Source organism: Electrona antarctica (assembly GCF_951216825.1).
Source record: "Electrona antarctica genome assembly, contig: scaffold_56, whole genome shotgun sequence".
NCBI classification, from domain to species: domain Eukaryota; kingdom Metazoa; phylum Chordata; class Actinopteri; order Myctophiformes; family Myctophidae; genus Electrona; species Electrona antarctica.
Genome location: NW_027638622.1, coordinates 583,088 through 595,444, shown reverse-complemented (window position 1 = coordinate 595,444; position 12,357 = coordinate 583,088). Strand labels below are relative to the sequence as shown.

The 12,357-nt window shown below is 42.2% G+C and overlaps 1 protein-coding gene across 1 annotated transcript in view; it reads right to left on the bottom strand.

Moving 5' to 3' along the window:
• qars1 (glutaminyl-tRNA synthetase 1) overlaps positions 1-12,357 on the bottom strand; it is a 63,131-nt gene that overhangs the window by 6,145 nt on the left and 44,629 nt on the right. Inside the window, exons 14-19 of the mRNA XM_079530797.1 lie at positions 9,274-9,366; positions 8,316-8,453; positions 7,902-7,989; positions 6,263-6,409; positions 4,233-4,334; positions 1,798-1,890 (exon numbers count right to left, since the gene is read on the bottom strand). Of these exons, the coding sequence (XP_079386923.1) occupies positions 1,798-1,890; positions 4,233-4,334; positions 6,263-6,409; positions 7,902-7,989; positions 8,316-8,453; positions 9,274-9,366 (661 nt within the window). The remainder of the gene's footprint in view (positions 1-1,797; positions 1,891-4,232; positions 4,335-6,262; positions 6,410-7,901; positions 7,990-8,315; positions 8,454-9,273; positions 9,367-12,357) is intronic.

Genomic DNA, 12,357 nt, shown 5'->3' with positions numbered 1-12,357 from the left:
CATGAGTCAAATATAAATGCTTCCGTCATACAGTCTGGAGCAACGGAAGCTCTGATCATGAGTCAAATATAAATGCTTCCGTCGTACAGTCTGGAGCAGCGGAAGCTCTGATCATGAGTCAAATATAAATGCTTCCGTCATACAGTCTGGAGCAACAGAAGCTCTGATCATGAGTCAAATATAAATGCTTCCGTCATACAGTCTGGAGCAACAGAAGCTCTGATCATGAGTAAAATATAAAGGCTTCCGTCATACAGTCTGGAGCAACGGAAGCTCTGATCATGAGTCAAATATAAAGTGGAAGTGGAGCCTCCTCCCCACTTCCGTTTCATCTTTACAGTCGCGCACATTTATCCTAAGCTTTGTGTAGCATTCGGACATTGTGGAATAGTTGTCTACGTGAGACCAGCTGTTCACAGATGGACATGGACCGATGATAGATGGACGGACATGGACCGATGATAGATGGACGGACATGGACCGATGATAGATGGACGGACATGGACCGATGATAGATGGACGGACATGGACCGATGATAGATGGACGGACATGGACCGATGATAGATGGACGGACATGGACCGATGATGGATGGACGGACATGGACCGATGATAGATGGACGGACATGGACCGATGATAGATGGACGGACATGGACCGATGATAGATGGACGGACATGGACCGATGATGGATGGACGGACATGGACCGATGATGGATGGACGGACATGGACCGATGATAGATGGACGGACATGGACCGATGATGGATGGATGGACATGGACCGATGATGGATGGACGGACATGGACCGATGATGGATGGACGGACATGGACCGATGATAGATGGACGGACATGGACCGATGATGGATGGACGGACATGGACCGATGATGGATGGACGGACATGGACCGATGATGGATGGACGGACATGGACCGATGATAGATGGATGGACATGGACCGATGATGGATGGACGGACATGGACCGATGATAGATGGATGGACATGAGGCAAAACGTTGTCTCCGCCCCGACTTCAGGGTTTTTCTTATCGCACCATGAGAGCAATATGAGACTGAAACAGCAGGACTCTCGTAGATAATGAAAACATTGTGTTTTTAATGGGTTAGTGTTTATTATGGGACTGAAACAGCAGGACTCTCGTAGATAATGAAAACATTGTGTTTTTAATGGGTTAGTGTTTATTATGGGACTGAAACAGCAGGACTCTCGTAGATAATGAAAACATTGTGTTTTTAATGGGTTAGTGTTATTATGAGACTGAAACAGCAGGACTCTCGCAGGATACTATCCCCATTACAACATAGTGGGGATAGTGTTTATTATTAGGGTTATGGGTTAGACTGAAACACCATGACTCTCATAGATAGAACATAGTGTTGTAATGGGGATAGTGTTTATTATTAGGGTTATGGGTTAGACTGAAACACCATGACTCTCATAGATAGAACATAGTGTTGTAATGGGGGTAGTGTTTATTATTAGGGTTATGGGTTAGACTGAAACACCATGACTCTCATAGATAGAACATAGTGTTGTAATGGGGGTAGTGTTTATTATTAGGGTTATGGGTTAGACTGAAACACCATGACTCTCATAGATAGAACATAGTGTTGTAATGGGGGTAGTGTTTATTATTAGGGTTATGGGTTAGACTGAAACACCATGACTCTCATAGATAGAACATAGTGTTGTAATGGGGGTAGTGTTTATTATTAGGGTTATGGGTTATTATGGGTTATTATGGGTTAGGTTTAGTGTTAGATCCAGAAGGACTCTCACCTTGATGACCTTCTGCACAGAGATGACGTAGCCAGCATGCCTCAGACCCACCGGCTGGTCTGGGGTCAGCCTCTTGTAGCCCTTCTCTGTTACCTAGAGAAGATTAACATAATGATAATCTGATCTGGGGTCAGCCTCTTGTAGCCCTTCTCTGTTACCTAGAAGATTAACATAATGATAATCTGATCTGGGGTCAGCCTCTTGTAGCCCTTCTCTGTTACCTAGAAGATTAACATAATGATAATCTGATCTGGGGTCAGCCTCTTGTAGCCCTTCTCTGTTACCTAGAAGATTAACATAATGATAATCTGATCTGGGGTCAGCCTCTTGTAGCCCTTCTCTGTTACCTAGAGAAGATTAACATAATGATAATCTGATCTGGGGTCAGCCTCTTGTAGCCCTTCTCTGTTACCTAGAAGATTAACATAATGATAATCTGATCTGGGGTCAGCCTCTTGTAGCCCTTCTCTGTTACCTAGAGAAGATTAACATAATGATAATCTGATCTGGGGTCAGCCTCTTGTAGCCCTTCTCTGTTACCTAGAAGATTAACATAATGATAATCTGATCTGGGGTCAGCCTCTTTTCTGTTAACTATAGAGTGTCGCAGTCCCGCCCCCTCGAGAGACCCGGAAAATTATTCCCCGTTCATTTTCCTCATAGACTTCATGACAATAAACACAATGTTTTGGGCCGAACAAATAATTAGAAAGAAGAAAAAACGGCAGGTTACAACACTTTTTTTGTAATTATTTGTTTGGTCCAAAATGTTGTTGGCATGATTTGGCTTCGTACAACGCTTAAAAAGTATTTAATTAAATACTTTTTGAAATGTTTATGGGGAAAATGTATTGGGAATTATTTCCTGGGCCTGGCGCCGTCATAAAAGGGGGCGGGACTGGGCCTGGCGTCGTCATGGAAGGGGGGCGGGACTGGGCCTGGCGTCGTCATGAAAGGGGGCGGGACTGGGCCTGGCGTCATCATGAAATGGGGCGGGGCTTCAACCCTCTATGAGGAAGCCACAGCCGCACAATCTGATATGTTTTCATTTGGTTTCTTACCAATAATAAAGTGTAGATAGTTTATATAGATATAGATACAGTACCTCTGTGTTAATAATAATAATAATAGTAATAGTAATAGTAATAGTAATAATAATAATAATACCTCTCTGAAGTCAGTGTGTTAATAATAATAATAATAATAGTAATAGTAATAATAATAATAATAATAATAATAACCTCTCTGAAGTCAGTGTGTTAATAATAATAATAATAGTAATAGTAATAATAATAATAATAATAACCTCTCTGAAGTCAGTGTGTTAATAATAATAATAATAGTAATAGTAATAGTAATAGTAATAATAATAATAATACCTCTCTGAAGTCAGTGTGTTAATAATAATAATAATAATAGTAATAGTAATAATAATAATAATAATAATAACAACCTCTCTGAAGTCAGTGTGTTAATAATAATAATATTAATAATAGTAATAGTAATAATAATAGTAATAGTAATAATAATAATAACCTCTCTGAAGTCAGTGTGTTAATAATAATAATAATAATAATAGTAATAATAATAATAATAATAACCTCTCTGAAGTCAGTGTGTTAATAATAATAATATTAATAATAGTAATAGTAATAATAATAGTAATAGTAATAATAATAATAACCTCTCTGAAGTCAGTGTGTTAATAATAATAATAATAATAATAGTAATAATAATAATAATAATAACCTCTCTGAAGTCAGTGTGTTAATAATAATAATATTAATAATAGTAATAGTAATAATAATAATAATAATACCTCTCTGAAGTCAGTGTGTTAATAATAATAATATTAATAATAGTAATAATAATAATAATAATAATAATACCTCTCTGAAGTCAGTGTGTTAATAATAATAATATTAATAATAGTAATAATAATAATAATAATAATAATAACCTCTCTGAAGTCAGTGTGTTAATAATAATAATATTAATAATAGTAATAGTAATAATAATAATAATAATACCTCTCTGAAGTCAGTGTGTTAATAATAATAATATTAATAATAGTAATAATAATAATAATAATAACAATACCTCTCTGAAGTCAGTGTGTTAATAATAATAATATTAATAATAGTAATAATAATAATAATAATAATAATAACCTCTCTGAAGTCAGTGTGTTAATAATAATAATATTAATAATAGTAATAGTAATAATAATAATAATAATACCTCTCTGAAGTCAGTGTGTTAATAATAATAATAATAATAATAATAATAATAACCTCTCTGAAGTCAGTGTGTTAATAATAATAATATTAATAATAGTAATAGTAATAATAATAATAATAATAACCTCTCTGAAGTCAGTGTGTTAATAATAATAATATTAATAATAGTAATAGTAATAATAATAATAATAATACCTCTCTGAAGTCAGTGTGTTCGATGTAGATGGTCCGAGTGAAAGGAACCAGGTGGCTGCCTCTGGCCTCGTTAGCAGGGAAGTCTGGAACGCTGACCTCCGCCTGGACACGGGACAAGGTCACTTATGGTCACTCATGGTACAATTTACAATTTAGGCATTTAGCAGACGCTCTTAATCCAGAGCGATTTACATTAGGCAAGAACAAAAACCATGGCAATACATCACATACATAGAAAGTAGTTATCATGAAACATGCGTAAGCTAAGAACGTAACAGTGGAATATCTATATAATGAAACTATACATATAAACTATACATATATACTATACTAGGCTATACATATATACTATAAAGTGCTATGACTATATACTGTACAATGCAATTCTAGTGCTGTCTACATAACATGCTATAAGTCTGTATCAAATGCAATCTAAGTCTACAAAAGTGCTATCTAAGGGGGTATAGGGTAAGTGCTATGGGCCATGATGGAGTCTGAAAAGGTGGGTTTTCAGACTACGGCGGAAGATTGGGAGTGAGGCTGCAGTTCTGACTGCAACGGGAAGTGCATTTCACAGTTTTGGAGCCAGAAGGGAGAAGAGTTTGGGACATGTGGAGCGTTGTCCCGGCGTTTTTAGTGAGGGTACTTCTAGCTTCCCTGCGTTGGTTGATTTGAGTGCTCGGGAGGGTTTGTAGGGTTCAATCATACTTGATTTGGGGGAGCCATACCTTTGATTGCTTTGAATGCCAACATCAGAGTTTTGTATTCTGTGCGGGCAGCGCCCGGGAGCCAATGGAGGGAGCGGAGAAGGGGGAGACGTGTGAGAATTTTGGCTGGTTGAAGACCAATCGAGCTGCGGCATTTTGGATCAGTTGGAGAGGCTGAAGTGCACATGCCGGTAGGCCAGTAAGGAGTTACAAGTCAAGTTTTGTCAAGACTGTTGTCTGGATTAGGAGATGGGCTGACTCCTGGGTGAGGAAGGGTCTGATTGGTTGACTCCTGGGTGAGGAACGGTCCGATTGGTTGACTCCTGGGTGAGGAAGGGTCTGATTGGCTGACTCCTGGGTGAGGAACGGTCTAATTCGTCGTATGTTATAGAGTGTGATCCTACAGGATCGAGTGACAGCTGTGATGTGTGTTTTTGTCACTTATGGTCACTTATGGTCACTCTCAGGTTAGGGTCAGGGTCAGTACCTCAGCGTCTATAGGGTCAGTACCTCAGCGTCTATAGGGTCAGTACCTCAGCGTCTATAGGGTCAGTACCTCAGCGTCTATAGGGTCAGTACCTCAGCGTCTATAGGGTCAGAGTGTACTACTACTAACCTTAGCGTCCAGAGGCAGGTTGGTTATGGTCACTCTGAGGTTAGGGTCAGTATGTGACTGTTAGGGGTAGGGTCAGTACCTCAGCATCTATAGGGTCAGTGTTAGGGGCAGTAGTGGGGTAGGGTCAGTACCTCAGCGTCTATAGGGTCAGTGTTAGGGGCAGTAGTGGGGTAGGGTCAGTACCTCAGCATCTATAGGGTCAGTGTTAGGGGCAGTAGTGGGGTAGGGTCAGTACCTCAGTGTCTATAGGGTCAGTGTTAGGGTCAGTAGTGGGGTAGGGTCAGTACCTCAGCATCTATAGGGTCAGTGTTAGGGGCAGTAGTGGGGTAGGGTCAGTACCTCAGCATCTATAGGGTCAGTGTTAGGGTCAGTAGTGGGGTAGGGTCAGTACCTCAGTGTCTATAGGGTCAGTGTTAGGGTCAGTACCTCAGCGTCTATAGGGTCAGTGTTAGGGTCAGTAGTGGGGTAGGGTCAGTACCTCAGCATCTATAGGGTCAGTGTTAGGGGCAGTAGTGGGGTAGGGTCAGTACCTCAGATCTATAGGGTCAGTGTTAGGGTCAGTAGTGGGGTAGGGTCAGTACCTCAGTGTCTATAGGGTCAGTGTTAGGGGCAGTAGTGGGGTAGGGTCAGTACCTCAGTGTCTATAGGGTCAGTGTTAGGGGCAGTAGTGGGGTAGGGTCAGTACCTCAGATCTATAGGGTCAGTACCTTGGCATCCAGAGGCAGGTTGGTGATGGTCACTCTCAGAGGTTCCAGGACGGCCATAACTCGAGGAGCCGACTCATTCAGGTCGTCTCTAACGAAGGACTCCAGCAGGTGAGGCTCCATGGTCACCTGGGCAACGGTCACTCCCACCTGGAACAAATAAAACATTATGATTTAATTCAACTCTTCATATGAACGACTAACAGAAAAGTAACTCAATACTTCCTGAGGTCAATGTCAGCACCACGACAATGTTTTAAATACTTTGGGATACAAATATTAACTATTTTTGAGGGGTGCTAGCCCCTCCTATACACAGGTTTAATGTGAGGGGTGCTAGCCCTAACCTGACTCCGCCAGATGGGGCAGCAGAGAGTACACTGGGTTCCCCCCTCCTGCTCCCATCTGGGAACTCTCAGGCAGACTTGATGCCCGGCCACAAAACGGCCTGGCCAATCAGCAGCAGCTTGAGGCGGGATAGCTATACACAGGTTTAATGTGAGGGGTGCTAGCCCCTCCTATACACAGGTTTAATGTGAGGGGTGCTAGCCCCTCCTATACACAGGTTTAATGTGAGGGGTGCTAGCCCCTCCTATACACAGGTTTAATGTGAGGGGTGCTAGCCCCTCCTATACACAGGTTTAATGTGAGGGGTGCTAGCCCCTCCTATACACAGGTTTAATGTGAGGGGTGCTAGCCCCTCCTATACACAGGTTTAATGTGAGGGGTGCTAGCCCCTCCTATACACAGGTTTAATGTGAGGGGTGCTAGCCCCTCCTATACACAGGTTTAATGTGAGGGGTGCTAGCCCCTCCTATACACAGGTTTAATGTGAGGGGTGCTAGCCCCACCTATACACAGGTTTAATGTGAGGGGTGCTAGCCCCTCCTATACACAGGTTTAATGTGAGGGGTGCTAGCCCCTCCTATACACAGGTTTAATGTGAGGGGTGCTAGCCCCTCCTATACACAGGTTTAATGTGAGGGGTGCTAGCCCCTCCTATACACAGGTTTAATGTGAGGGGTGCTAGCCCCTCCTATACACAGGTTTAATGTGAGGGGTGCTAGCCCCTCCTATACACAGGTTTAATGTGAGGGGTGCTAGCCCCTCCTATACACAGGTTTAATGTGAGGGGTGCTAGCCCCTCCTATACACAGGTTTAATGTGAGGGGTGCTAGCCCCTCCTATACACAGGTTTAATGTGAGGGGTGCTAGCCCCACCTATACACAGGTTTAATGTGAGGGGTGCTAGCCCCTCCTATACACAGGTTTAATGTGAGGGGTGCTAGCCCCACCTATACACAGGTTTAATGTGAGGGGTGCTAGCCCCTCCTATACACAGGTTTAATGTGAGGGGTGCTAGCCCCTCCTATACACAGGTTTAATGTTTGTGACAATGAAGGGAACATCTAGGGGTAATCCTACCAATGAAGGGAACATCTAGGGGTAATCCTACCAATGAAGGGAACATCTAGGGGTAATCCTACCAATGAAGGGAACATCTAGGGGTAATCCTACCAATGAAGGGAACATCTAGGGGTAATCCTACCAATGAAGGGAACATCTAGGGGTAATCCTACCAATGAAGGGAACATCTAGGGGTAATCCTACCAATGAAGGGAACATCTAGGGGTAATCCTACCCGTGCACAGAAGGCGTTGATGGCCTTGGCAGGAAATCCTCTCCTCCTGAGAGCAGTCAGAGTGAAGAGACGAGGATCGTCCCAGTCTCTGGAGATATTACAAAATAATATAATGAATAATAAACATCATTAAAATAATATAATGAATAATAAACATCATTCAAATATAATATCATTAATAATAAAAATCATTAAAATATAATATCATTAATAATAAACATCATTAAAATATAATATCATTAATAATAAAGAACAGTCTCTGGAATCATTAAAAGACACTCGAACCGTCTCCACCAGCTCATTTTACCTGACCACTCCCCATTTTACCTGACCACTCCCCATTTTACCTGACCACTCTCCATTTTACCTGACCACTCCCTATTTTACCTGACCACTGACCACTCCCCATTTTACCTGACCACTCCCGTCTCCACCAGCCTGATGATCTTCCTCTTGGAGACCACGGTATAGGTGAGGTTCAGACGGCCGTACTCCCACTGGACCGGGCAGTACACGTCCAGGACATTACAGAGCCAGAAGTATGATGACCTCCTATATAACCAATAGAGAGACACATTACTGGACCGGGCAGTACACGTCCAGAACATTACAGAGCCAGAAGTATGATGACCTCCTATAGAACCAATAGAGAGACACATTACTGGACCGGGCAGTACACGTCCAGAACATTACAGAGCCAGAAGTATGATGACCTCCTATAGAACCAATAGAGACACATTACTGGACCAGACAGTACACGTCCAGAACATTACAGAGCCAGAAATATGATGACCTCCTACAGAGAGAGACACATTACTCCCACTGGACCGGGCAGTACACGTCCAGGACCTTACAGAGCCAGAAATATGATGACCGTCTGTGATTGAAAGTGAAGAACAACCAACTACCTCCTCATTCATCACCTCTAGCCTCCATTTAACCCATTTTGGACTGAGGTCGATTAAAAAAAAGGCTTCAAAATCCTAACATTCTTCTGAAAAACCTATGTTTCTATGTCGGTGGTGCTCAACCTTTTTCATGTCAAGGACACCCAGAATTATCTCTATTGGGCCACGGACCCCCATCTCAAAATATGTAGTTCCAGGGACCCCCCAGAAGCAAATATTTTTGTTAAAAATGTTCGCTCTGAAATATATATTCAAAGATTTGCGCCACATTTTAACGACTTTTCAAAAATAGCAGACCTACAAGCTCGTAGCGTGCCACTCGGTGGCGCGCTATGAGCTTGTAGGTCTGCTATTTTTCAATAGCTAAATTGTAACATAATGTTTAAAACACCAAGATGGGTTAACCACCTGGAACTCTTTGGTGTACTGTGCGTGCGTGCGTGCGTGCGTGCGTGCGTTCTCACCTGGCCTGGAACTCTTTGGTACACAGAGAGTGAGTGATGTTCTCGATGGAGTCACACAGACAGTGAGTGTAGTCGTAGGTGGGGTAGATACACCTGGAAATACATTATGAATACATTATAAATACTATCTACACTATATATAAATACTATCTACTAGTGGTGCACCGATGTATCGGCCGACCACCTGTAGGGGCCGATGTTAACTGCCATCGACGCATCGGTAAAAAAAACGTAACTTTCACCGATGGCAGTGGCCGATGGTCTGCTCTGCAGGCTGCCTACTATATGTTATGTGTACTGTGCAGTTCCACATTATATCCCATAGGTGGTGGTATAACACCACATCCACACACCAAGAAGGCTACATGTGCAACAGGTACACTACATGTGTAGGGTGTGCGCTTTGTGTTTACAGACAGAGAAAAGGTCGGCTGTGTGGGATTTCTTCACTGTGTCAGAGAAAGATGGCAGTTTGGCAATCTGCAAGGCATGTTCCAGTGTGATGGGGTAATAAATACCAGCAAGGATTTCAACACCTCAAATCAGTAAAGGGTCATTTGAAAAGCAAACACAAAGAGGCAAGATGCATTGGCTCTTGGCTGCGAAGACCAAGGCATCTACCTACAGTACCAGAACATCTACCTACAGTACCAGAACATCTACCTACAGTACCAGAACATCTACCTACAGTACCAGAACATCTACCTACAGTACCAGAACATCTACCTACATCTACCTACAGTACCAGAACATCTACCTACAGTACCAGAACATCTACCTACAGTACCAGAACATCTACCTACAGTACCAGAACATCTACCTACAGTACCAGAACATCTACCTACATCTACCTACAGTACCAGAACATCTACCTACAGTACCAGAACATCTACCTACAGTACCAGAACATCTACCTACATCTACCTACAGTACCAGAACATCTACCTACAGTACCAGAACATATACCTACAGTACCAGAACATATACCTACAGTACCAGAACATCTACCTACATCTACCTACAGTACCAGAACATCTACCTACATCTACCTACAGTACCAGAACATCTACCTACATCTACCTACAGTACCAGAACATCTACCTACATCTACCTACAGTACCAGAACATCTACCTACAGTACCAGAACATCTACCTACAGTACCAGAACATCTACCTACAGTACCAGAACATCTACCTACATCTACCTACAGTACCAGAACATCTACCTACAGTACCAGAACATCTACCTACATCTACCTACAGTACCAGAACATCTACCTACATCTACCTACAGTACCAGAACATCTACCTACATCTACCTACAGTACCAGAACATCTACCTACATCTACCTACAGTACCAGAACATCTACCTACATCTACCTACAGTACCAGAACATCTACCTACAGTACCAGAACATCTACCTACATCTACCTACAGTACCAGAACATCTACCTACAGTACCAGAACATCTACCTACATCTACCTACAGTACCAGAACATCTACCTACATCTACCTACAGTACCAGAACATCTACCTACATCTACCTACAGTACCAGAACATCTACCTACAGTACCAGAACATCTACCTACATCTACCTACAGTACCAGAACATCTACCTACAGTACCAGAACATCTACCTACATCTACCTACAGTACCAGAACATCTACCTACAGTACCAGAACATCTACCTACATCTACCTACAGTACCAGAACATCTACCTACAGTACCAGAACATCTACCTACATCTACCTACAGTACCAGAACATCTACCTACAGTACCAGAACATCTACCTACAGTACCAGAACATCTACCTACATCTACCTACAGTACCAGAACATCTACCTACAGTACCAGAACATCTACCTACAGTACCAGAACATCTACCTACAGTACCAGAACATCTACCTACATCTACCTACAGTACCAGAACATCTACCTACAGTACCAGAACATCTACCTACATCTACCTACAGTACCAGAACATCTACCTACAGTACCAGAACATCTACCTACATCTACCTACAGTACCAGAACATCTACCTACAGTACCAGAACATCTACCTACAGTACCAGAACATCTACCTACATCTACCTACAGTACCAGAACATCTACCTACAGTACCAGAACATCTACCTACAGTACCAGAACATCTACCTACAGTACCAGAACATCTACCTACAGTACCAGAACATCTACCTACAGTACCAGAACATCTACCTACATCTACCTACAGTACCAGAACATCTACCTACAGTACCAGAACATCTACCTACAGTACCAGAACATCTACCTACATCTACCTACAGTACCAGAACATCTACCTACAGTACCAGAACATCTACCTACAGTACCAGAACATCTACCTACAGTACCAGAACATCTACCTACATCTACCTACAGTACCAGAACATCTACCTACATCTACCTACAGTACCAGAACATCTACCTACATCTACCTACAGTACCAGAACATCTACCTACAGTACCAGAACATCTACCTACAGTACCAGAACATCTACCTACAGTACCAGAACATCTACCTACAGTACCAGAACATCTACCTACAGTACCAGAACATCTACCTACATCTACCTACAGTACCAGAACATCTACCTACATCTACCTACAGTACCAGAACATCTACCTACATCTACCTACAGTACCAGAACATCTACCTACAGTACCAGAACATCTACCTACATCTACCTACAGTACCAGAACATCTACCTACATCTACCTACAGTACCAGAACATCTACCTACAGTACCAGAACATCTACCTACAGTACCAGAACATCTACCTACAGTACCAGAACATCTACCTACAGTACCAGAACATCTACCTACATCTACCTACAGTACCAGAACATCTACCTACATCTACCTACAGTACCAGAACATCTACCTACATCTACCTACAGTACCAGAACATCTACCTACAGTACCAGAACATCTACCTACAGTACCAGAACATCTACCTACAGTACCAGAACATCTACCTACATCTACCTACAGTACCAGAACATCTACCTACATCTACCTACAGTACCAGAACATCTACCTACATCTACCTACAG